The 26,517-nt window shown below is 40.0% G+C and overlaps 1 protein-coding gene across 1 annotated transcript in view; it reads right to left on the reverse strand.

Annotated features, from left to right (window-relative positions):
- The window catches only part of oxct1a (3-oxoacid CoA transferase 1a), a 50,966-nt gene that overhangs the window by 8,404 nt on the left and 16,045 nt on the right, over positions 1-26,517 (reverse strand). The window contains exons 8-15 of the mRNA XM_078250965.1: positions 20,839-20,946; positions 20,386-20,500; positions 19,863-19,957; positions 17,063-17,111; positions 16,586-16,658; positions 13,928-14,003; positions 1,123-1,212; positions 126-206 (exon numbers count right to left, since the gene is read on the reverse strand). Of these exons, the coding sequence (XP_078107091.1) occupies positions 126-206; positions 1,123-1,212; positions 13,928-14,003; positions 16,586-16,658; positions 17,063-17,111; positions 19,863-19,957; positions 20,386-20,500; positions 20,839-20,946 (687 nt within the window). The remainder of the gene's footprint in view (positions 1-125; positions 207-1,122; positions 1,213-13,927; positions 14,004-16,585; positions 16,659-17,062; positions 17,112-19,862; positions 19,958-20,385; positions 20,501-20,838; positions 20,947-26,517) is intronic.

Below are 26,517 nucleotides of genomic sequence, written 5' to 3' on the forward strand. Positions count from 1 at the left end.
AGCAGCCTATGTTTATGACTAATGGCTTATACATTCATTCATGCATGCACTTCATTCTAAATTCGGGATGATGGGGACATATTGCATATGTATCCTGTATATGTAAATTAAACAAATAAACACACCTTTTCTGTGATGATCCGATCCACACACTGCTTCCCAGTTAAAGGCAGGATGCATTTGTCCAATATCTTGTGTTTTCCTCCCTGAAAGAAAAAGGGTATTTGGTTAGAACAAAAACTTAACTAGAGGCCAGTCACCTTCAGACTGTGTTAATACTTTCAGGAATGCAGCTTCAATTGTAATATATCCAGGGATGCAGCTTGTTATGTACACTCATTATATCCCCTTAGGACATACAGCACATATTCCAAGTGAGTCTGTCTCAGTTTCCCTGCCATTCATCTTAAAGAAAAGGCACACATTAAAATGCCTCTGATGCTGCCTCAAAAGCCCACATCATACATCACCCCCTCCCCCCTTCCACATTATGAATGAAAGCAGACTTCAGGGCAGTAAATTTATGCTCACCTGCTACACCATCTGGAATATAGCTGGGCGCCAGACAGGCTCCCATTAGCAAAAAAAACAGCATGCTTCTGTAAATGCTGAATGTTACGTTGCCCTTGCATCATTTCGGTCTGGAGTTTCCAAAACTAAACCAATTCAGTTGGATTAACGACTGCACTTGTCAGAAGCCCTGTGGGGTTACTCATCCCTAGCTACAGAACCAGTCTAACGAATCAGCTGTTCCCAATACACTGAGTCCAATGCCAGACTTCTATTCAAATTAGCCAAAGACGAACAAACAGGAGATGGTTTGTGTGCAAAACCTTATCAGGATGTGCTGGAGCTCTCTGGTAGAAAGGAATAAAGCAAGCCATTAAAATAATTATCCTTAATCAGTTAGAACACTCACACTCATTATTATAGGAAGCAGATACAAGGTACGCTGGTGAGGGTACCAACATGGGAAAGGAAAATTTGCCATTTCATTCAACCTGGATCCCTGGGAAAGGAAATTAGTCTTGTGGGGTAATTTGCAAAGGCTATGCCGATTAGAACAAGCATGATACAAACTCACATGCACACATAAACACACACTCTTACATGTATACACACCTTAGCTGAGTGCTCCATGGTGACCACCACCTTGGTTCCAGCGCTAGCCACCAAATCCATGGCTCCTCCCATTCCCTTCACCATCTTACCCTAAGAACGAAAGATGATATTGGATTGAGGTTTAAGTTCTCACATTTATTTAAGGGAGGACAAAACAACAGAAACACCTTGCGATATAACACAATCCAATCTTAAACAGCCATTAACTATGGCCTTATATATTAATACATATATATTATTATAATACCATGAAGTTCAAACAACTCCTCCATCAAAAATACATAAAGTTTTACAAAGCTTTGCTTTATCTTCAAAACAAGGAAATCTTCTTATGCTCTGTGCTTGGTAAAGAATAATTTTATTAGACTGAGAGAGAATAAGAGGAAGAGTTTAGAATGGATCTTCAGCATTTGAGAAATGTGGTGACAAGCGCAGTGGCAACACCATAAAAGTTTTTCAATTAATATTAAATGTCCATCCCCTTAAAAATTCAGAAAATGTTAAAAGAAAATGTTTTATTTTCTTAGAATAATGATTAAAAAAAACTACTAAAATATGACTATCTTCTAGCCTCTACAGCTATGAATAGTTTATAAAGCAACTGGTGAATTGGAAAAAGGAGCAAGCAGGTTATACACAATTCCAGTTTATCAAATCTGAACCACATTTTTATAAGTCAGAAAGAAGGTGAACATGTCCAGTGTCCACTAAAAGAATCCACTGCATTACAAAACTTAACAACTTTTAAAATGACTCTGAGTTGTAGAAAGTAGCTCCAGTGAAAATGGTTGGCCTGTGTATTATACAGAGTGGCAGTGAGGCGTTTTTGGGAAGACATGTTGCTGTTGAATTTTTTAAATGCAAATTTCCTATGCTGTGAGCACCACAAACTACATAACATTCACCGCCTTTGTATTGAGGCACCGGCAAAATTGCCAAGGACAGATATCTCAAAACCTGAGCAAATTAAACTAAAGCTATCTGCATGAATAGATAGCAATGGTGATGAATGGGAAAATATGCTTTTTGTAATTGGGTGAGTCATGTGCTCAAAATTCATGATTCTTGGTACAATTTGAGCAGCTGCAGTCTGAATGGTAAGATGCAGCACAACAGGACTTCAATAGTGAGAGGAATTTAGTACCATTATAAGAGCAACGTTGGTGCTGTGATTGGGCCTTCTCTATATATATATATAAAAAGCATTCACAGCTGCATCTTCAGAGAAGATAGCTGGACGTAAACCTAGGTTAACTGTACTAACTCTGTTAGTAACCGTTAAAGGCTTGTGTTGCTAGCAGACAGCAATAACATCATACTATAAAGGCAGGGGTCTCTGTGAGTCTGGTTGTCCGACCCGCATGCACCAAAGACATCACATGCAGCACGCTGACGTACATAAGTAAACTGTATGCTATCGTTCAACATACTTTGTGTGAATAAACCAGGGCTTCCCCCTGAACATGATGGATTCAATAGTAATAAACTGTGAAAAAAACTAAGCAAACGCACATTAAGGTTTAAAAAAAACTGTGTGCGATCGCTGTGTGCAGCTGTGGTGGCGGGGCTCAGGGCTTCACAGCTCTTAGCTAGCATGTTGTCCGCAGCCAGCTACCGGTGATCAATACGCCTATTTGGAAAACAATACTTCTACAGTGCGTTTCTGACCGCGGCGCTGGATATACTAAATTTACAACCAAACTCTTCTAAACTTCCTTCAACGAGCATGAGCGGTGTCGTCATTGCGCTGTTGCATTCCGCTGTTGCAAGTTGTCATGTTTGAACCAACACTGGTTTCTGATTGGCAGATAAACTCCCAAACCTCTAGGGGTCCCCGCTCACATGACCTGAGATATAAATACAACCACACAACATCCCTCATTGCTCTCCATTGCATCTCTGCTGAAGGAAGCACAGTCAAACATTTATACTTCAATTAAATACTTTCATTTGCTGGACGAGTGGACTATTTTGGTGTTCCTGTAACACATGGCTCACTCTGGATCCTTTTGAAACACTGTCCACCAGTGCTCCATTTTAATCTGCAGAAGAAGAAATCAACGTTTCTCTAGAGAAGGCAAAGGCAGGCACACTTTGCTCCTCCTCCCCCCTCTTGTGATTTGATGTTGTACCGTCACGTGACTCAGCGGCGGAAGGTAAACAAGCAAGCGAGCAGCCAGGCCTGGCGGTGACCGCCAGCAGCACAGAGACGGAGCAGAAGAATGGCAGAGAGGAAGAGGAGCGCTGTGTGGCTATATTTTCAGGCCGAAAATGAAACAACGGCAAGCAGTATAATTTGTAAAAAGGCTGTAAGATACAGTGGTAACACAACAAATTTATACAAGCATATGGAAATTCTGTCCTGGATTTTAACTTATCAATAATCCAAATGTAAAATCATAAAATCACTTAGGCTGAAGGTCTTAAAAATTCATCCACCTTAATTATTAAAAAGTATCGGTATCAGCGATATTGTACCAAATATTGCAGTATCGCACACCAATAATTTATACTGCTCGCCAGAAGTCAGAGGTTAGCCACCAGAGGTAGAATAATAAACATTCCTCTCGTTCGTCAAAATCTCAGATCTCTGATATAACGCCATGATGGGTCGGCCGCCTGAGTGAAAGAGGAGATTGGTTATTATTGCTCCGCCCGGAACCAAGATTCACAGTGTGCTTTTCTGTCCTCTTTGACCGCTAACCTAACACACACACCGCAGATACAAACACACACTCACACACCAATCACCGGTTCCCCTAGTCACTTGATAGTGCAACAAAGTTTCACTATCTGCCATCTTGGGGTTAAAAAGCCAGTTTTGCCTTTCCTCGAGTAGCCATTTTGTGCTTCTTTAAGGGAAATGAGCCAAGTAAATTTCAGCTGGGCTTTTACTGTGAAGGGTAGAAATCAGTTTTTATTTTGTTTCGTCTTAGCGAAATTCTGAGTGAATTTAAGATGGACATTTATTGTGAAGGGTAGACAAGGAAGAACCAGCGTTATGGCAGCACTTTTTTTCCTAAACCTTTTTTCCACGGTCTTTTAGTTTTATTCACAGTTTAATATCCAACGCTGTCCACACTTCTCCAAATTCCAAGTTCATTGGGTACCCAGGAAACCAACACACACACACACACACACACACACACTAGTGTGGCTTTTGTCAATGAAAATTATGACTAAATGTCGTCGTCAACGAACCTTTATCACGTGAGGAAAACGAGACGAGACGCAACGTAAATGCTGGTCATGTGACGATGACTACACTTAAATGTATAATGCAATATTGTTGACGAATAAAAATGAGTAAATGTGGTTTACAAAATAAAAACTATGCTAAAATGTCTCTTCAGTTTTGTTGACTAAAACGAAACGAAAGGTTATAACGTTATTTCGTCTCGTTTAGTCGCGTTATTATTATAATTTTGCAGTAGGCCTATTTCTGTTTCCTGTGTCTCACTTCAGGGGCTGCATCAGGTCGAACTGTGCAGACGCAGGCGACGTCACTTCCTCAAGCCATACTCGGGGCATTATTTAGAAGACGCAGCTGCGGTTAGCGTAAACGACAACAAACAAAATTAAGTCTGACACAGAGAAAGGGGCCGATGGCCGGCCAGCTGGGGTTCGTCTTTGGGAGAAAAAGAAGAAATGACATTTGGAAAAACTTTCATTACACAGAAGTGGAAAAGAAAACGTAATGTATTGTGGAAAAAGATGGGGAGAAATGCGGCCACAAAAACACCACGAACCTTAAGAGACATCTCAAGGCATTCCATAATGAAATTGAGGTAACGTTACTTTCTATTTTAGAAAGCTCATGCCAACTCATGAGGCTGTCGTTAATGTGTCTCATTTTAACATTAGCTTTAGACGTTAGCTTTAAACATTAGCCACTGGAGCTGAAAACGACTGAGACAAACGTGTGTAACTACCGCGTGTGTGTATAATTGTTTGTGAGAGTCTTAAGTGGGTTAACATGTGTGACAAGTGTGTGTGTGTGTGTGTGTGTGTGTGTGTGTGTGTGTGTGTGAAGGTGAAATAAAGGTTTCTAAATAAGGAAGGCTGACATGCAGATATAGCCACAGGGTGACGGCTGAGTAGCTGAATTAAAATCCCATTTTCTCATCATGTGAATGTGAAGAGCCTGCTTTGCTCTCTGCTCGATAACCAGAGGATATATATGCCAAGTGTGGTAGGGATACTGTCTGCCTCTAGAGAGGCCAGCTGTGTGGAGAAGATATAAAGAGCGGAAGGAGGGTTGGGAGAGGGGAGGTGGAGTAGAGGAAGTAGAGAAAAGCATAGATTGAGGATATGGGAGAGACTGCATTTAATTTCCTATACTGCATTAAGTTATAGAACGCTAACTGAAAGTGGCCTAGTCTCTATCCATGACGTTCCACTTCCGGGATTGCTCCGTTGCAGAGGGAAACTCCACGGGATATTCGTTACCTTCCGCTTTCTTTGTGTTGGCATTCTAAACTCCGGTCGATTTATGAGGACTATGGTTAACTGCGTCTCAGATCTCTGCAGGCCAAATCGAGACAGCTAGCTAGACTCTGTCGAATCTGAGTTTTCTGTTGCACGACTAAAACAACTTTTGAATGTACACATTAGGGCTGGGCGATATGGAGAAAATTAAATATCACGATATTTTTGACCAAATACCTCGTTATCAATACTGCAACGATATTGTAGTGTTAACTATTGGTGCTTTCACAAAATATTTACACTAGAGATGCTCCGATACGGCTCCGATACTGCCTAAAATGCTGGTATCGGTATCGGGAAGTACTGGAGTTTATGCACCGATAATAAAGCCCTAAAGAAAATCTACTTTAAGTAGTTTATTTATGTTCTTTTTCCGTTATAACTGACTGTCAAACTGCATAATAAAAGAAAGTTCTGTGGCATTCATGTTTCAAGAGTTTAACCTGAGCCAGACCAATAACAAAGATAGAAATAATATTACATCCATACAGGGATAGTAGTATACAGTTGTTAAAACATAATAAAATATATGACACACTGGTATCGGATCGGTACTCGGTATCGGCCGATACGCAAGTTCAGGTATCAGAATCGGTAAGCAAAAAATGGTATCGGGCCATCTCTAATTTACACAATGAGATTTTTGATAAATAATCATCAGTAATGTGGATATAATGACTAAGTGGGTAAAGGCAAATAACAGAACAGCTAGAACAGTCTGGTAAGTTCAGAAAATGACATAACTTTACTGTAATGCAGCCTTTAAAACCAGGAAGAGACACCACTTATGCCATATTACGATATCCAAAATCAAAGACAATATCTAGTCTCATATCACGATATCGATATAATATCGATATATTGCCCAGCTCTAGTACACGTTTCACCAAAACAAGTTCCTTCCTGAGGCTATTTTTCAGCTGCAGCGGGGCTCCGTTCGGTGCTTAGCGCCGCCCAAGACAATTGTGATTGGTTTAAAGACATGCCAATAAACCAGAGCATGTTTTTCTCTTATCCCGGAATGCTGTGTGGACTAGCCAGACCCTCCTCCGCAGCGCTGTGAAGGACGGTCTGGAAATGCAAGACTAAAGACTAAACAAAGTGACTTTTTAGACGACTCTCCAAAAGGAAACCTTGTCCTTTTTCACATGATCAATGTTAATGCATTTTCTGACAGTCAAGACAGTCAGACTGTCTAGGTGGTGTGTGCAGAGGCCCGAGGGGGATAACCCAGTCTGACCCGATAGAAGCAAGTCTGGATTTCCAGGCTGTTAATGTACTCCACCCAGCAACTAGGATATAGTTAATCAAAAAGTGCGTCTGCTTTTAAAATTAAACATTTGTGTTGAAATCCTAGTCTTGTTATGATCAATAAAGAGCCAAACAATAAGGAGCATTTGAAGGAAATTACAAAATGATCTTGTTTTGCAGTGGGGGTAATGGAACCACCATTTACATTAATTTTATTTTAAATGAATTCTAGCTTTGAAATGAAATGATGCAGCCACAGTGCCTGTGTTGCATCGAGTGACCGCAGCCAAACATACAGGAACAACAATTCAGTGTGTGTGCACGTGGTGAAACGTCTCACTAATGCTTATGACCTTGTTATGTAGAAAACACTATAATAAATTAACATTGCTGTGGAGATAGACAGTTGTGGGCTCTGTTGCTCACAGAGTATTGTCCATGACCTATATTGCTGGGAGGATTGGCATTTGCTTTCGTCTGATTTCCAGCTTTACATGTGGTTATCTAAGGCTTCTTTGATCCGAGCTGTTTCATGCAGCAAAAATGTGTGACGAAGAACAAATGTATGAAATGGCACAATGGCATAATCTAAAAACCTATTCCATCCTGCTCACTAAAGTCATTTTCTTGAATATGATCAAGCCTCAACTTCTGGCTGGCTGTCAGTTAGACTTGTTTTGTCTGACTTAGCTTGGTTACTAGGCTGCGTACCTGTGACTGTGGAAAAAATTGGACCTTTCTTGATTACTTGCCTCTAAATATTGGCATCCCATATTAAAAGACTGATAGTTTGCCAAATAAACAGTTTTATGTTGACTGTTGAATATGGAGGTTGCCGTAGCATCTGGCTTTCCACCAGCATAACACTTAAATTGAACAAATAGATTCTCAGAACATCCACAGAAATGAATATCCTCTGTCTAACTCGCCTGGATAATTCAGCCATTTAATTACCACAGCTTTGATGATGATAACCTTGCTGGTCTAACCAAAGCCCCACAGGTTTTTCATTTCCTCACCACTCTGATTCTGATGGGACACCTGAAAGTGTGTATCATGACACATTTGATTAGCTAGAACACAAAAAAAGATGAAGATTCCCAGTCAGAAATCTCAGCTGTGACAACTTTTGTTCAACTGCTGAATTTATACGGACACATATATACATACTGTTTAGGGAGAGCTTTTGTATTGTTGTTTTGTATTGTTGCATAACATATTAGAGAAGACCTCACTCTATTCAAATTTACAAAATAGCTCAGTTACATTAAGTATGAGAATTCAAAGGCACTTTGATGTTAATTATGTAGTTCTTTATTTCACTGCTTCACATTAGCACCAGTAATGAGAAAATCTTTCCAAAGATGTTACTTTTTGCTCAAAACATCTATTATACTTTTACACTCGCAAATTGAACTGATCTCTTTGAAAATAATCCTTGCCAGAGGCGAATATACAGTAGCCCACACATATGCTAATTAAATAGGCGTTAGAGAAGATCCATTCATATAATGGCTTTAAAAGAGAGAGATCATGTGGGGGACCGCAGGAGGCAGTATCAATGGTGTAGAACCCAGATAAAACAAGACTTCTCAAGTCAAAGCTCTGCTGAGATGACACTTATCATACCATGGAGAGCAGAGACAATGTCCCACTCAAACAACAAGGTTTTCTAAAGGCGCTGACACACAGAGCCGATTATCGGCCGTCGGACAGTCTGGCGAGGTCGGTGACTCGAGTCTTCATTCAAAGTTGTTGTTAAATTCAAACGTGTGACTAGATTAAATATATAACAAACAAATACAAATCTTAAAATCAAGTTCAAAAAGTCACTTTCTTTGCATTCATTTGATTCCCAATCAAGATACACTGGTAAGAATGGCTTTCCATTGTTAATATGTACTTACGGTTCTGTTCAGTTCAGTTTTCTGCCGACGGTCGGCCGACTGGTTGGTGTGTAACAGCTCTAAGTGAGACATCAATGGCACACAAGTAAGGCTATTTAAAGATAAAAGGCCTACACAGCATTTCATAAGAGCAAGTACGACAATGAAACTGCAATAAAATGCTTTCATACTGTGATTTCCTGATATCTGTCCAGGAAAATGGGGCTACGGGTGTAGCAATTCAAAGTCTGACGTTTTTTTCAAATCGCCTCTGCATACAGAAGTGCCTACATCCTCTACCCTGAGAAGAAACATTTACAAAACTAAAATTCTGTTGCCTTTTTATACATTATAGTCAAATAATTGTTTTTTGAATATTGATTCAAGGAAAATTGATTCAAGGAAAATTGTTTCTAGGACATACAGTGGGATTGGTGTTCCAAAATATGCTTCTGTGGCACTAAAGGTCTTTTCAGATGGGGAGAGATTAAAGCGCATTGTGATTAATTTTCAATGAGAGGCAAATGGGCAGGTAGTCAAACTTTTTCCAATGCAAGCGACGCGCATTTCAAATTAATGGACGAGAGACTCTGACTCTTGCGGTTTGTGAGTTCCCTAAAATATATAACTGTTTTCTAAACAGCTATCTGGACATAAACAGTAGGCTCTTTCACATGGCAGAGCATCGGCACAAGACTGGATGTATCTGGTTAACTCTAGCTATCAACAATAACAGCCTGTGGTTAGCAAAGACTAGGATTGCCACTATTTATTATAAATTGACCTGTGATCAGGGATATATCATACCACAGTCAACTAATGTCATTCAGTTGTATCTGCAGGCAGCGTTTTCCCAACCATTATAAGGGGTAGGTGCAGCACCCAAGCCATTTGGGCACCACCAAAGCTGAATTAATGTAAAATAAATGTGAGCATCAAAACTAACTAAATTCCTTTTCTCAGATCTAATGGTTGTAGCTGGTTCTCAGTGGACTTCTTTAGTAAGTTGTGTCTTTAAGCTTTTTGAGTGTTATTTATTTATTATCTGCTCTAGCTTTTCCAACGTTTAGACACAGATATGGTATTAATAAAAGGTCCAAAATGATTTGAAATTGCATTTCTTTATTGAAAAACGTAACATTTTCTGGAGGGAGTACCCCTAAACCCCCGTCAAATACGTGCACCTCAGTCCTCCACAAACCTAGGGAAAATACTGCTGGCAGGGATACAGTAGTGCACACAAGCCCCATGGTTACCATGCATAGAACACCTGGCGTTAACTTGCGGATTGTTGTGTGCCTGTCTATTCACATCTATGGATCCATAGCGAATACGCAGGCGAAGTGTCACTTACTGTCTAAAAAAACTGAATGCATGAGAAAAGCATCATTGGAAGCATACTTTGAATAGCACTGTATTTGTCTTGCTAGGCTTTGTGGTTGTCTTGCATTTTTTTGTGTTGCCATGACAACAGAATAAGATTTCCTCTTTTGTTGTGTTCACTTTTCAGTCAGTGACAGAAAAAACACAGAAAATGACCCCCTTCACAATCCAAGAGTTCCCACTTAACTGGCTTCTTTTCTCTCCCCCACAAATTATCTGACAATCTCTGCTGTCTGATACAAATGGCTCTCTATTTAATAAGATAGCGACGGACCTCCAGAAACCTTTCGTTACCCAGACAACTAACGACATGAATCAGAGGGAGAGATGGGACTGACAGGAAGACAATGACCACTGTGTTCAAAGTAACTGGAAATCATAACTATTTACGGTGTGTATCTGGTGAATAAAGTGTCATCAGTCACATACATGGGAGAAGACAAATGTACACAATGACACTGAGGGCTTTGTGCTACTACAAATACCTAATAGGACATATTTTACTGACGATAAGCTGGCAACCAGGTGCAGGAAAATCTGCTTATGATACAGCAGGAAACCAAGTGAAGTTATAAGAAAAAACTGGAATATGCTTTTAAGCAGCTCCTTCATGAACACTGCCACCAGGCCTTATTATGAGCACTTGAGCTACTAATGGCATTTTAATAGTCAGTAGCTTGAGCTTTTGTAGCACTTTAGCTGCAGTTATACTGAACCTCCAGGGTTTTGGAATTAATTTCTGATGTTGCACTTGTTTTCTCCATTTACTGTAAAGTCAACAACTATCAAAATGAATTCTGCTTTAAAAATACACTGCTGGATTTGAGGTGACCAGATCGATTTTTTATTGCTTTGGTCAACTTCAATATGTTTTCCTTTATTTATAATATCTGTTTATTCCTCTCAAGTGAAAACTGCTCAGGCAGCCAAAATCAATAAAAGTCAAATCCTGTTCTCATTTTGAAAACAGTATGTGGGTGTCTGTTAGACATCTGTGAGGAGGAGCTTATGATGGGAAACATCAGTGTCTGCAAAGACCCCTACCTTTAGGATAGATTGATAAAGCTTCACCAGCCAATCTTTAATTCCATAACCCCTTTCTCTCCATCTATTGTTTTTTCAGATGTTTCAGGCTGAGTGGACATGTAAAAGCATTTCAAAGCCCTCAACTGGAAAAAGTTCATCTGCATTTTGCATAATCAACTATCACGCTGAGAGTACTGCATCCCAAACTCCTACGTAAAACGTTTCCAATTTCATGCTATGTACCCAACCCATCTTTAGATACTGAATAATTTCCAATATCCTAGAAGGCGGGTAATTCTCCTCATCAATCCTTTCAAAAGAGGGGATAATGAAGATTGAATGTGTAGGGGAGGACAGAGGTATTTGTGTTATTTTGCTGTTCAAACTATCCAACACTAGAATGGCCAAACAAGATAAACTCCCTCCTTCTGAATAACAGCTCCACTGCAGGCCTTCAATAGCTGCACAGCATGTTTAATCAAGCACCAGTTAATTAGCAATTACCATGGACAAACAAGTACGACTGGAGAGGTAAAAAGAAAATAAATGACATTACAAAATTTAGAGATCACCATCAACAACATTATTCTTTTGCACTGTGCTGCCTTACATATATCATGTTTGATTATTAATGTTTTATTCTCAAGGTCTCTACATGTAAACATCTTCAAAACTCTGTATCCACTTGGCTGCTTAGATAAGATGCATCTATAAAATGATGCACTGGCTGAAGCAACTTCGCAAGTACACTTCTGTGAAGCAGTAAACAGCTGTGTGGTTGAGCCCTCCCACATTGTGAACAATATTTAAATGGGTTCTTGACCTTCATAATAACCGATTGACCTGATGAAACATCTAGCAATAATGTCTGACAACCATTATACTGTAGCGCTCACAAACAACCCCTACCGCTTAGTCTCGCATTGCCAGACCTCACTCCGCAACGCTGTGGAGTGAGGTCTGGCTCATCCACACATATATTCCTGGATAGGAAACACTCTGGGTTGTTTGCATTTCTTCTTTAAACCAATTACAATCGTCTTGGGCGGCGCTAAGCTCCAGACGCAGAGACGGTGGCTCTGCAAAATGGTCTCAGGAAGGAACTTGTTTTGGTTGAACATTTGCACCTCTCAAAAGAAAATGCAACATGCGATATTAAATGAAGTTAACACAATACAGTTATATAAATTAGCTGGACACATGGTTAAACGTAATTTGCACTTACCAGTTTATCACCATGTGTATTTTGTACATAACAAATCCCTGCCAATCATTCCCAAAACGTCCCAGTTGGATAGTAAATGCTGTAAATATATTCTTTGTAAATCTTTAAAATCATTTCCCAAAAGAACCAAGCAGGCCTGCCTTATTGCACAATCCAAAGTTTCTACAAAACCTTTCAGCGTGTAGCTTGCTAGTTCGGAGGTTCTGGTTGTTGTTTACTGAAGCGAACAGAGTTTAAGAACGGCAATACACAGAGAGCGGAAGATGAGGGGCATCCGGCGAACTGATCCCCTGACAAGCATATATCTGTACTCTGTTCTTAAATAATAACAACCAAGGGTGCACCTTTGTGAATTTGTTTCAACAAAGACATTTCTTATGATAAGAAATGCTGAAAAATAAAATATAGAAGAGATTACTTTTAAAGGCAGGGTTGGTAACTATTTGTATTTCCAATAAACACTTTGTCATATATTGTTTGAAATGGTCTTTAGACCCCGACAGTAATAAATAACTTATGTGCTCTAAAAAAGGAGCGAAAAATATCTGTCATCTGTAGCTGCTATAATCCTGTAAAAACACCCACCAATCACTACCTCGCAGTCCGCTTGTAAAGAACCAATGAAATTCCTCCTTGCCCCGCTGCACATACTCTACCCCTCCTGTGTACAAGCCTGAGCTCAATGTGCGTTGTCGCCCCATTGCTAACAGTAGTCATGTTTGTTTTAAACATTCGGTATGATAATATTAGGTGTTTGCGTACCAGATAATGAGACATGAAGTGGAATTGTGGTACTTTCTCCGCTCTAAAGCAGCGACGCAGTGGTGCTCTTGCCCGTCTGTGTGGGTCGGAGCCCCGAGGGCAGGGAGAGGGGTTAGACGGAGCCCGAGGAGATGCTACTTTCAAATCTTGCTATATTTTCAACATTACCAACCCTGCTTTGAGTCTAAACTGTCAAAAAATTTATATATAATATTTTTGGGTTTTGGACTGATAGTCAGACAAATCAAGAAAACTGAAGATGCCACTTTTGGCTCTAGAAAAAAATAGATTTGTAACCAATATTATGTTATAGATAAATCAACAGATTAATCAATAATTAAGGCAACTTTAAGATACAGCACTAATTCGGTTTCCCTTAATTTTTTGGTGGTAGATTCCAAATCCTCAAGTCAAGTGCATTATTGATTGAGTCAAATCAATATCCAGTATTACACAGTTTGACCAGTGACAGACAGTCTACAAGTCTAAAGATAAAGACTCAGTAGAAAAATGTAGAACAATGTAGATACAAGTACATACCATGTATATAATATGTATACCAGTTAAATATCATACAAACCAACAGAACCACAAGCTTTATTTTACCAGAGAATGAACACCTCTCTGACACAAACCGAAAATGAAAGACTATTATAAGCTTCATAAAGCAGCATTTGGAGCATGCATATTGTACTGGTGTTGGTGTGGTGACCCCCAGCAGATAGAGCAAAAAGCATGAATTTGGAAAAAGGTAATTGATGTGTGTCACCTAAACCAAACTTACTGGGATCATCCAGTTGGCTAGGTCTCCATGTTTTGACACCTGCATGGCTCCCAGCATTGTCAGGTTGATGTGACCCCTAAAAAAAGAATGACACAACAGAAGAAGACAGCTGTCAACTTCAGAACTAGTTCAACTTATGAACTCATGAAGTCCACTTGTCAAAAAATGCATTTAGTATTGCTATATTTAGCCCAGAGAGGTTGTGACAGGACACATAATACAAATGCAAATACTTGATGATAGGATAGCTTCTCAACACAAACAAACAATAACCCTCTCTACAGTTTTCTTAATTTTAATAACAGAACTTGACATACGTAAAAAGCTGGTGACAAGGTTTTATTGTCATTCCTTTTTAAACTACTGCATCTTCTTACCAATGCTTTGTTTTGAAAATATAATAGTAGTATTTTGCATATTTAGTTTCTGCTAGGTAAATGGCAGTTATACATAAATGTACTGTAATAGCAGACAGGGGTGGACTGGGACCAAAAATCGGCCCTGGCATTTTGGCCCAGACCGGCCCACCACATAAGATCACAAATACCACCCGTCCTTGCGCTCCCCTGAATATGTATACCAACTCCTACTCCTTAAAACTACTAATGCTATGTAATGAGTAAGCAAGAATCAGTGAGAGTTGACAAATTAAATACTTCAAATAAGTGCCATTTATTGATACAATATAACGGTTTACTCCTCATGAATTATAAAACAAGCTATATATATATATATATATATTTATTTATTTATTTTTTTTTTTAAATATATCATTTCACGACTGAAGAGGCCCTGTGCTTTAATTTGAAGAGGTCTATCATGAGTTTTTGTCTGCCAATGCAGATAGAAAAGCTACAATTCTCATTAAGAAAGTTTGCATGATATGCAATGTTTATCTAGGCTACTTTAAGGACACAAATGCACAAGCTTAAGGTTTGATGAACCTTAAGGTGGTGTTTTGCTTATTAAGATGTAGGCTACTTTGATGAATGAAAGGTAGGCTAATATAGCCTAATAATAATAAAACGGTGAGAATATCATCTCAGATACCCGCGCACTTAGCCAAACTAATGCAATCATACAGTATAGCATGCCTACTTCTTTTATTGTTGTAGTGTTATCATCAACAGTTTGTCCACCACTGGCTCCACATTTGGCTCAGTTTTATCAAGGGGCAAAGTGTTTTAAGGGGAGTTCTGCTTACCGCAGGTTCTACCCTCACTCCCTCATCTCTGTCCCTCTCCTCCTGAGTCTCCTCCTCACTCTGCGTGCCACTGCCGCCGACACCACCACCACTATCATCAGCCACGGGAGCTGATGAAGGTCCTGCTACTGCCGAAAACATGTCTGTCAATTTGACACATTTGGCAGCGTCTACCTGAAGGGCCGGTTTCTTTTCTCACGCAGCTTCTCTGCACCTTTGTTTCATTTTCGCGTTTAGAATCATTTTGCTTCCTATCTGTTTGTGTACTTCCCAGTTCTCCTGGCACACCGTTACGGACTAGTCCATTTCATTGTGAAAGTAGGTGGTGTATGGAAAAACCTAGCCTATGTGAAGTGTTTTGGGCCAGCCCAGTGTCAATTGAAAAATCAGTGGGCCGCTGATCTAGTCCTACCACTTTTATGGGCCGGTTCATGGCCAGGAAAAAAAAAAAAGTTTAATTTAAAATAAATAAATAAATAAATAAAAGTGTCGGTGGTTGGCCCAAAAAGCACGTTGGCCCACCGGGAAGGTGCCCGGTACGCCAGATGGCCAGTCCGCCCTTGATAGCAGAATAAAGTCTGATTCTGTGGGCAAGTAGTTATTTCATCTTTCTAATAAGAGAGCATGTCCTTTTTTTGTTTCTCCTAAATAAGGAGTTCAAAGTCTTAAGTGAGGTTTCCAACAAGGCCTTCAGAGCAGGTAGGAGCATTAACAGGGTGCTTGCAGTTGGATAGATTTAAACCAAGATGTATGGCCCTGCTGTCCACAGTGGATTCCTCATTGTTTCTTCATTGCATGTGTCAACAGATGGACAAAGACATACCGAGACTAGGAAAGGTTTGTGATAAAGACATACAAGTCTTAATTTAATTCCAGTAAGTAGCTGGAGTAGTATTTGAGGCAACAAGGCTCACAATCCACCATATGTTGTAATTCTTTCTGAGAGACTGGACTCTTAACTGTGGTCTCACAACAACACACACAAACACACACGGTTACGTTTGGTGCCTGCCAGTGTGTGACTGAACAGCGCTATTTATGAGCACTATTGGATTTTCACAGGGTGGACAAGTAGAATGGCTGCTGTAAGGTGTGCGGGTGGGCAATCTCAGACAGCTGGCAAATCGATAAGGGATTTAGGGAATATGGCAAGGCTGCAGTCTAGCTGTACTGGTGACAATAGCTATTTGTTAATATCCAGTGTGGCTTTGTCCTGTGGTTAAATCCCATGGTTATAGCTGGCGTACGGTGCAGGTGATAAACTATTGAATTAAGAAAATATTTGCTTTGTTGTTTTGGTTTTTGCATAAACTCCACCAAGGACTTCAGAAAAGTGACTAATTTATTTATTTTTGAGTATGAATATGCTGTCTATATGTAAATCCAGAAATGTCAGGCATATCAAACTTTGAGTCAGCAAATACGTTTTCAAAGCTAATGTGTTGTGGCCTCACCCTCGGATCATGGCAAATGACTCATCACTGGAGAAATAGGCAGCCCCTGGGAGAACAGTAACAGTTTCCTTCCCTGCAGAGCAGAGAGTTGACAAAATTTGGGATTAATTTATCATAGCAAAGTTAATCATAAAGTTAAGCATAAATCACAAAGATGGTAAATGAAATTACAAAATACATTAAAGAAATACACAAATCAATGAATGGATGAATGAAAGAGAATTATGTCAACATTATGTTAATATCGTTTTAAAAGTGCATCTGAATAAAAACGTTAAGTGATCTTAACAGAGAATCCATTGTATTAAGCATTCATCTAAGTGTGTGTATAATGCAGAAAATCAGATAGAAATATGCAAAGTCACATTTTAGTCCGAAAGGCTCTCTTAATCCATCCATAATTTAGGTAGACCAGTGTTTCCACTGCTTTTAACGTTTACATAAATGTATCATTGGGAAGTTCTGGATAACCCTCACCAGCGTTAATCAGGTCTGCATCCACTGCATCCTCAGTGGGGTATGGGCCCTATACAGAGACAAGTGAGGATATACAAGAATGAGTGCACAGGCAGGCAGCCACACATACACTCACACATCACTCAACCTCACCGGCCATGATTTTTGAAGGGAGAGACAGACACAATCACATTTTGGTGATTTGATGAGACATTGATTTTCGCTGTGCTCAACAAAGGGAGCAATCGTTTTGGATGCAGAGGAGAGTAAAAAAGGGGAGAGGAGATATAGGAGAAGTCGAGGGGAGAGGAGAGGACTTGTCTCCATACTGGTCTTATTAGATCTTAGTGCTGCATTCGACACTATTGACCATACCATCCTTTTACAGAGACTGGAACATTTAGTTGGCATTAAAGGAATCACACTAAGCTGGTTTAAGTCCTATTTCTCTGATCAATCTCAATTTGTTAATATCAAAATAAATCCTCCAAATACGCTAAAGTTAGCCATGGCGTGCTAGGCTCAGTGCTTGGACAAATTATATTCTCCTTATATATGCTTCCTCTAGGCAATATTATTAGGAAACACTCAATTAACTTTCACTGTTATGTGGATGACACCCAATTATACTTTTCAATCAAGCCAGACGAAACCAGTCAGTTAGCTAAACTTCAAGTATGCATTAAAGATATCAAATCATGGATGACCTACAATTTCCTGATGTTAAACTCAAACAAAACAAGTCAACAAGTTATTGTGCTGGGCCCTAAACACCTCCGAACATCATTATCCCAAGATATAATTACTATAGATGGCATTGCCATGGCCTCCAGCACTACTGTCAGAAATCTAGGAGTTATTTTTGATTAGGATATATCCTTTAACGCCCACTTAAAACAAACCTCTAGAACAGCCTTTTTTCACCTTCGTAACATTGCCAAAATTAGGAACATCCTGTCTCAAAAAGATGCTGAAAAACTAGTCCATGCATTTGTTACTTCCAGGCTGGACTATTGTAATTCCCTATTATCAGGATGCTCAAATAAAACTCTTAAGACTCTCAAGCTGATCCAGAATGCTGCAGCGCGTGTTCTGACAAAAACTAAGAGGGGAGATCATATTTCTCCTGTATTAGCTTCTCTGCATTGGCATCCTGTAAAATCCAGGATTGAATTTAAAATCCTTCTTCTGACCTACAAAGCTCTAAATGGTCAAGCACCATCATATCTTGAAGACCTCATAGTACCTTATTGTCCCACTAGAGCACTGCGCTCCCAGAATGCAGAGTTACTTGTGGTTCCTAGAGTCTCTAAAAGTAGAATGGGAGCCAGAGCATTTAGCTATCAGGCTCTTCTCCTGTGGAACCAGCTCCCAGTCTGGGTTCGGGAGGCAGACACCGTCACCACCTTTAAGAGTAAACTTAAAACTCTCCTCTTTGATAAAGCTTATGGTTAGGGAGTGAGGAGTTGCAGCGTTCGCCTAGACCGACGGGGGAAGGTGTGTAGCCACAGTCATGACGCACCCCGTCCCTATCTCTGCTTCTCTTCATAGAAAGCTTACTATATTTAGGGTATGAGGAGTTGCAGCGTTCGCCTAGACCGGCGGGGGTGGGTGTGTAGCCACAGTCATGGCGCACCCCACCCTATCTTTGCTTCTCCCCATAGAAAGCTTACATATACTTAGGGTATGAGGAGTTGCAGCGTTAGCCTAGACCGGCGGGGGAAGGTGTGTAGCCACAATCACGGAACACAGCCTCCCTATCTCCCCTTCTCTGCAGCTCTTAGTTATGCGGTTATAGTTCTAGACTACCGGGGTACCTCCTTTGACACACCGAGCTTCTCTCTCCTCTCTCTTTCCATCTGTGTGTATTCATGTCCCAGAAATGCTTGTTACTAACAGCTCCGAGGAGCTTATTCTCCGGTGTCCTTATGTTCTTTTCCCGCCCAGCATCATCATCTTGGATCATGATGGCACCTACATCATGGTGGCAGCTGTCGCCGTGGTCCTGCCCTACGCCCTGCTGTGCCCTATTACACCCTGCTACGTCCTGCAATGCTATGAACTATTACAACTATTACTTCTAGTCATTATCTTTATTGTGACTATTATTGCCATTGTTCATCATACCCCCAACCGGCACCGTCAGACACCGCCTACCAAGAGCCTGGGTCTGTCCGAGGTTTCTTCTTCCGGAGTTTTTCCTTGCCACTGTCGCACTTACACATTCATGCATGCTCTTGGGGGAATCACTGCAATTGTTAGGTCCTTGTTTACAAGTCTAGACCACACTCTATAATTTATTATAGAGTGTGGTCTAGACCTACTATATCTGTAAAGTGTCCTGAGATAATTCCTGTTATGATTTGACACTATAAATAAAATTGCATTGAAATTTAATTGACAAGGTCTCTTTAAAACTGGCACTCATAATAAAAACAACTTTGACAAATAGGGCATTAGCTTAGGCCCTAACATTCTCCTGTCAACACAAATGATTGGAAATATGGAGTTAAAGGCTCAGCCAGCAAATAATGATTGTGAGAAAGAATAATGGAAGAGAAAGTGTCAAACTGCCACAATCAGTTGTATAACAAACCCAGCACATTTTAACCTAGGGCCCAAACTGGGATTGATACCGCTCAAATGAGTCGCTATTTATCTTGCTACATGCTCAGAGCACAATTCAGTTTCAAAACGTTTAATGCTGCTTAAAACGACCGTCTACACACAGATCAGAAAATATGCTGCTCGTTAGCTTGTTCAGTTGAGATTGAAAGCACTGAAGCCTGAGTGGGAAGAAAGCTCTCTGTAGGCATCTTACCAGTCCCAAAATTCCATTTTCACTTTGGAGGTGTAGAGTGATGTCTGGTTTTATAAAGTTGCTGGCCAGCATGGGGATACCAATACCAAGGTTAGCTGATTTGATCTTTGTTAAAGATGGTAACTTTTACATTTGTAATCATGGAATGGAATTCAGTATTAAGATGAAGAGAAATGTATAATATTGTTGAAAGCCGCTATGACAGACTACCATACACTGCACATTGTACTTGGACATTTGTCCCTCTCATTCTCATTATAACAGTCATGTTGTGTGATTAAGTTTGAAAGATTTGTTGTGTGGACAATGCTCAAACCCACAGAAGTATAAAGTCGTAACATTTCCAAGATACTGAAAGCCTACCAATTATTCATTGTGTGCTGAAAATAAAAAATGCCACGGCACAGCTTTCTTTTTGTTGTGGCTATTGGCCAACACCTGGTTTTGGTGGTAATCAAAGGGAGGAACCTAGAGAAAAAAAACTCCATAATTTGCTCACTCCTTGTATTCTTTAAAAGGATACCATACATCCCATCCTCAAACTCCAGAGCAGCCCGTCGAATGATCCTTTCCCGAACAATATCGGAGTCCTTCTTTGGTTTGGGCTTCTCATCTTGGCTTTTCTTTACTGTGCGTTTCTGGAACCATACAGAGATATATGAGGCACAGGGGGACAGCATGTTGAGAGGCTATTTCTGTATGAGTACAGCTAGTACACAGCTAGTATGTGCGTTTCAATAATGGAAATGTAAAACCCTGCTACAATACCTTATGTCAGAAAGTGGTTGACTCTACATTTAATTGTTATCGGAATAATTATTTATAATTTTTTTATTAATTAAACCAATTGTTGAAAGGAACATATTTTTTAATAGTGACTTTCACATAATGACATAATTCATAAACTACAGAGAAAATGGTTTCTATGTATAATCTCTCTTTATTCATTCAAGCTCTAAAAGGCCACGTTTTGTACCTCAATCCTTTTCTCGTAGCTGGCTCCCTGGACAACCCTGTTGACGTAGATGCTGGGTATGTGGATGTCCTCTTCAGCAAAGGTCCCGACATCCACCACCTCCTCCACCTACAGAGACAGAGAGTGATGAGCTCCACCTTCACCTGTACAATTTCTCACAACCATTGAGATTAAAGTTCAGATAAGGAAACCACACACTAATGGAACTGCGCTACCAGGATATAACCTCTGCCTAGCCAGCTATGACATTTAACAGATTAACAGATAAAGACCACAAGAGTTTTTTGCCATCCTGCGGGCTAATCTCAAGAAATGATTGTGTAATTTTAAAGGCCAAAAAAAAAAAAAAGAGAGAATAGAAACTGTTATTTTACAGCAGATGTGCGTCTTATAATTAGTTTGATATTAAATCCTAAATTTGAGCTACAAACAACAGTGAGTATGACGCACAAGCAGACATTTAGACTCCAGATATGATCTCACAGGTTTAAAAATTCTGCTACTGTCGTCTCTTTCACTGGGAAGAGAGGGTAAATATTTGTGGGAGAAGGTGTTGTATTTATTCTTTTAGCAACTCCACAGAGTCCTCTGAAAGCTGTGTGTGTACCCAAAGCCAGCTTGGCTGACTAAAAACAGAAGACACAACAAGCCCAGCGAACATAGCTTGATCCTTGGATCAAAGGCGATGGAGAGTAGGGGTTTCTGGAGGATTTTGGTCTAACCAAACAAAAAGACAAAAAAAAAAACAACAACCACATTTTACTTTTAGCTACATATCTTCTTTAAATTTCTTTTTAGGTCTATTCCACAAGCCCCGTCCTCAAGACTCTCTTACAAGGTTTACATTTCAGCTCAGCTTATTCTGTGAATCCCAGTGGAGCTACTATAAAATTGGCCCCTTAGATTCTCTAAATATACCCTCATAATACTGTATTACATTTAATATGGTAGCATATGATAAGGTACACATCTCAGATATCTACCAAATGATATGTTCCTGACTCTGACACAAACGTGCACCACCTTTATGTAGAAAGTGTCCAGCAGCAGAAGAGAAGTGTATATAAAGAGTTATTATGTCTGACTAACTAGACACAGATGGAAATGGCTATTGATTTGAGCAGAGTTGATTCAACATGTCCAAGACAGAAATCCCAGAATGCCTGCACCTGCTCCCTCCTCCTCCTCCTCCTCCTCCTCCTCAGGTAACATAAGGAACTGCTATAAACTGAGCCTACAGCTTCCACTCATACAGGTGTTCAGGGACAGCACTTGTGGGCTCCACTAAATCTTGCTGCACATTTTAGCCTGCTCTAGCTCCTAAAACTCAGACCATGCTCATATTTGTAGGCTGTGTTATTAAACACAGTGGTCCCTGAGATTTTAAGTCAACATAAGATTCAAACTAAGATGGGAAGACATAGTGGGCATTGTTTAAGAGGACTGATTTTCCTTTATCAAAAAGAAGAGACTCCCAAGAGGGAGGAGACACAATTTCGTTTTTCCTGAAGATTCTTCGAGGGGGAAAAGCACTTGAAATGACACAAAATTAAATGAAAAAAGAAGAGTGTTATCATCACATCTTTGGGGACCAAAAGGGGACTTAACCATGGCAATATACAGTAATGCTCACCCTCCCACATTTCTGTGCTTCACTCCTGTGTAGCTCAGGGTGTAACCTACTTTTCCATTTACATGGGGGCAGGCAGCCATTCAGAGCAAATTCAATTGAAGCTCTCTGTATCTCCACTTCCTTCCTCAGCACTCAGCGCTGACTGAGAGGAGTCAATGGCTAAGAGTGGATCCCATCTTAGCGTTGTCATGGATACGTAGGCTTTGGTCTGTGGTGAGCTAGGGCCACTCAGGGCAAGTGATTTTAGACTCTTCCCGGTTCCCTTGGTCGGGTTATGGTAAATCTCTGATGCTCCACAGAGAAAACGAGGCCATGCAAGATGAGATTGGTAGCGCGAGAGAATTGATACAGCAGTCCCACACATCCACCCACATCTTTCTTTGGGGGCTGGATCTGTCTTTTGTGAGAATGATGATTTACATAGACATCTTCATCATGCAAGATTGAGCTCATCACATTATAAAACAGTTACAGTAATAAAATAGGGAAGACTCTGGTGCAAGGGAATCACGACAAATATTTGGTGGCATGAATTTTAAGACTTCAGATGAATTAATTTAATGAACAATGAAATCACACCTCAGAAATGGGTTTCTCCATGTCCGTTTGTTGGTCTATCAAAAACATGCAAACAAACCATGTATTCAGCTCGATTTTAAATTAGCCTTCCAAAGCTAAGTCCCAGCACAATAACAAGCTCATACAATTTAAATGCGCTGTGTACATAAAAAAAAGCCTCCTGTTCCTTTCATCTAGGTGATGTGTCCCGCCTGCACCAGTGCTTAGATACAGGATGATCAACGGACGGGGACGGATAGAAGTATGAAACTAAAATAAAAAACACACTAGAACACACACACACACACACACACACACACACACAAGCAGGTGTGGAGCAAGCAAACAGGCACACGCACAGACACACACATTGATATTCCTGTATCTGTAGAGAATGATTTTCACAACAATGAGCCCAGAGCAAAGCATAAATTATACTGGCAAGAGAATGTAGGGAATCAAAGTGCCCTCTGGGGACACAACAAGCATTTTTTCAAGGGTTTGTGCTTTTTTAGGCTGAAAGCCTTGTCAAATCTTGTTATTCTCAAACTGATTGGATCACAATGCTACCAGATTCCTAGAATACAGTAAACCCCCAACAGTGGTGTTGCATACAGTGTTTCCTCATTCCTTCATGTTTGTGTTTTGTTCATGCGCATGTCTTTGTGCGCATACTGATATGGGACAGTCAGAAGAAAGAAATGGTGTGGCTACGGGTGACAGAGCACGAGGTTAACAGTGACACCACACTCTAATTATCCAGTTTTTTTATAGCCTCTCCATCTTCCTCCCTGCGTATGTGTGTATGTGTGTGGGCACTTGGCCATGCTCTGCTGCCACTTTCTGGGCTTAGCTCTGACTTTATCCTGTAACCCAGAATACTGACAACATGAGCAATCGGTTTCCTCTCAGTGGAAACTTGCCTCACCTATGACAGCCGTCATGGTATCCAGAGAATGGGAGACAGCCAGCCAATACAAACCCTAACAACATTACAGGAACTAAAAATAAATTTTCAAACGACACACACTGCACACCAAAGGACATTGTATCATAAGGATTTGGAACTCCACTCTATGCTCAAATGGTAAGGTTTTAGATTTCAAAAAAACACATAAGCCTCCGTGCAATGTCCTTCATATTCAGATGATAGTCATCAGGGGACTTTGAACTTATAGTCAGAGCGTAGAACATGCAAATTTGCCAATTCAAACATTCCATTTATATGTACAGCAAATCTGTCTTCCCCTTATAATGGCTCCCATAATCTTTTTTTTAATCTATATTTACGTTCCCCTTTTCTGCCTATTTTAGTCTATGCAAAACTTACTCTTACACAAGTCAATGCCATCACCCAAACGCTCAGTGTGTCCATTCAGGAAGATGTATTATAAATTGAAGCAGTACTTTAGCAAAAAGGTTTTTGGCAGTGCAGATGATTAAATACTGCTAGCAGTATCATTAAAAAGGTACTGTACGCTGTAAGACACACTGGTTATTAAATATTAGCTTTTCTGTTCAGCTTAACATGAGATTGTATCTTCAAATGTTTGAATGAATGCAGGAGAGGTCAGACTACATTCAGTCGACCACTTTAGACGCCAATATGATTATTATCTTTATTATGTGCACAAAAACAGAAATGGACAAAAAGACGACCTAAACTTCATTTCAGAGAATTGACACATGAACGTAGAATAGTATTTGGTCTTGTAACTCAGCTACGTTATCACGTTTTAATCCTTGGCTTACTAGTTATATGTAATATATTTACTGTATTGAATCACAAAATGACCATGATATGTCATCAGATATTAGGGAAACATGCTAAATTGATATTGATTGATATTGAAATTGATTGTTAATACAACGCAACAACAGTGGCAGTGGTGGCCTGAAGGTTAAAGAAGCGAGCGTGTGACCGGGAGTTCGTCGGCTCAATCCCCAGACCGACAGGATAAAATCTGGGTGGGGAAAGTGAAAGAGCAGCACTTGTCCCTCCCTTCCTTATTACCACCGCTGAGGTGCCCTTGAGCAAGGCCCTTAACCCCAACTGCTCCAGTGGAGCTGCTCAGTGGCCAGCAGATCAGACTGTGGTTGTACCGGGCAGCTTCCAGGTATGAATGTGTAACTGTGTGAATATGATCCTGCAAAAGAGAGGTTGCCTCTCAGTGAACCTACCCTGAATAAATAAAGGTCAAAAAAAAGATTTGTATTCATCTAAACATAAACTTAGACAAGGTTATCATCTTTATGGAAAAAAAGGGTATATGTTTATTTAATTTGTATTGTTAACAGAGTCTGGAACATAGTAAGGATGGCAGTCACTGAACCCCAACTGCAAAGTGTGTATATTCAGAGCAGTGGGCTTTTGTTTTCGGGATAACAGATTAAGCTTTGGATACCATCAACCATAGAGATATACACGTATATTTATCTATGACCGTCAACATAGCCAACATCTAACTAACATTGAAGTCGAGCAGACGTTGGGTTCAGCGTTCTCATACTGGCAACCCACGTGAGCTTCGAGTCTGCAAGGAGGGGCCGGGGGAGAGAACTCTCTACAGTATTTTGAATTTGGACTGCAGTACCCATTTTAAAGACTAGCTGTCAGTAGTACATATTGCTCCTTTAATTCATGAGCTCACCTCTTAGTGTACTATAAATTAATTGTATTGTCCTCTATTACTATCAAGATCGCTAATTCATGAATTGATGTGTAGTCCCACATCTCAAATGGGGATCTAAATACAATGTCAATGCTATCAGTGTCATGATGACGCATTTTTTCCTACAAACAAGCATACACACACTGTTAGGGGGAAAAAAAGGATGTCAAAGATGTCAAAAGGCTTTTACACCCATCTGTCCATTGTTATTAAATAAATTTGCTGTGGTTGTAGCCTAGCCTGCCCTGCAATTACCACCGTTTGCTCTGGAGAGGTTTCAGCTCAAAGTCAAAAAAGAAAAAAGTGACTCAATACTGAGGACAATGTTAACTTTGCTGGTGTCACATACTAAATTATGTCAAAATGAGGACTCACTAGTGTGCAACCTTTATAGATATACTGCTTGAAAACAAGTGCCATTACTATATTGCACAATACAGATTTTTTACATCTAGCACATACGGATTCTATTAAATTAAGCTTTACATCACTTTTACAACATTGTGGTGGTAAACCAAAGAAGGGGTAGAAATGGGACAGACAACATGTCCATACCCACAACACCCTTCCCCACAACTTTCTGCAGACAGAAATTATGACATTTATTACACATCTTATGTACAATAGCTAATTGATGAACATCTTTAGGCAGAAAATGATGGGGAAAATGAGCAGATTTATAATAATTTGCCAACAGTAGCTTGAGCAATGGAATTAGTCAAGGGTCAAAAACAAGGCAAGAAAACTCAACAAGGCATAAAAAGTGCTGATAAACGCATTAAACGTGTGGGCTGTGATAAACAGTTCAAATTCCAG

This window comes from Sander vitreus, chromosome 5, assembly GCF_031162955.1.
Source record: "Sander vitreus isolate 19-12246 chromosome 5, sanVit1, whole genome shotgun sequence".
NCBI classification, from domain to species: Eukaryota; Metazoa; Chordata; class Actinopteri; order Perciformes; family Percidae; genus Sander; species Sander vitreus.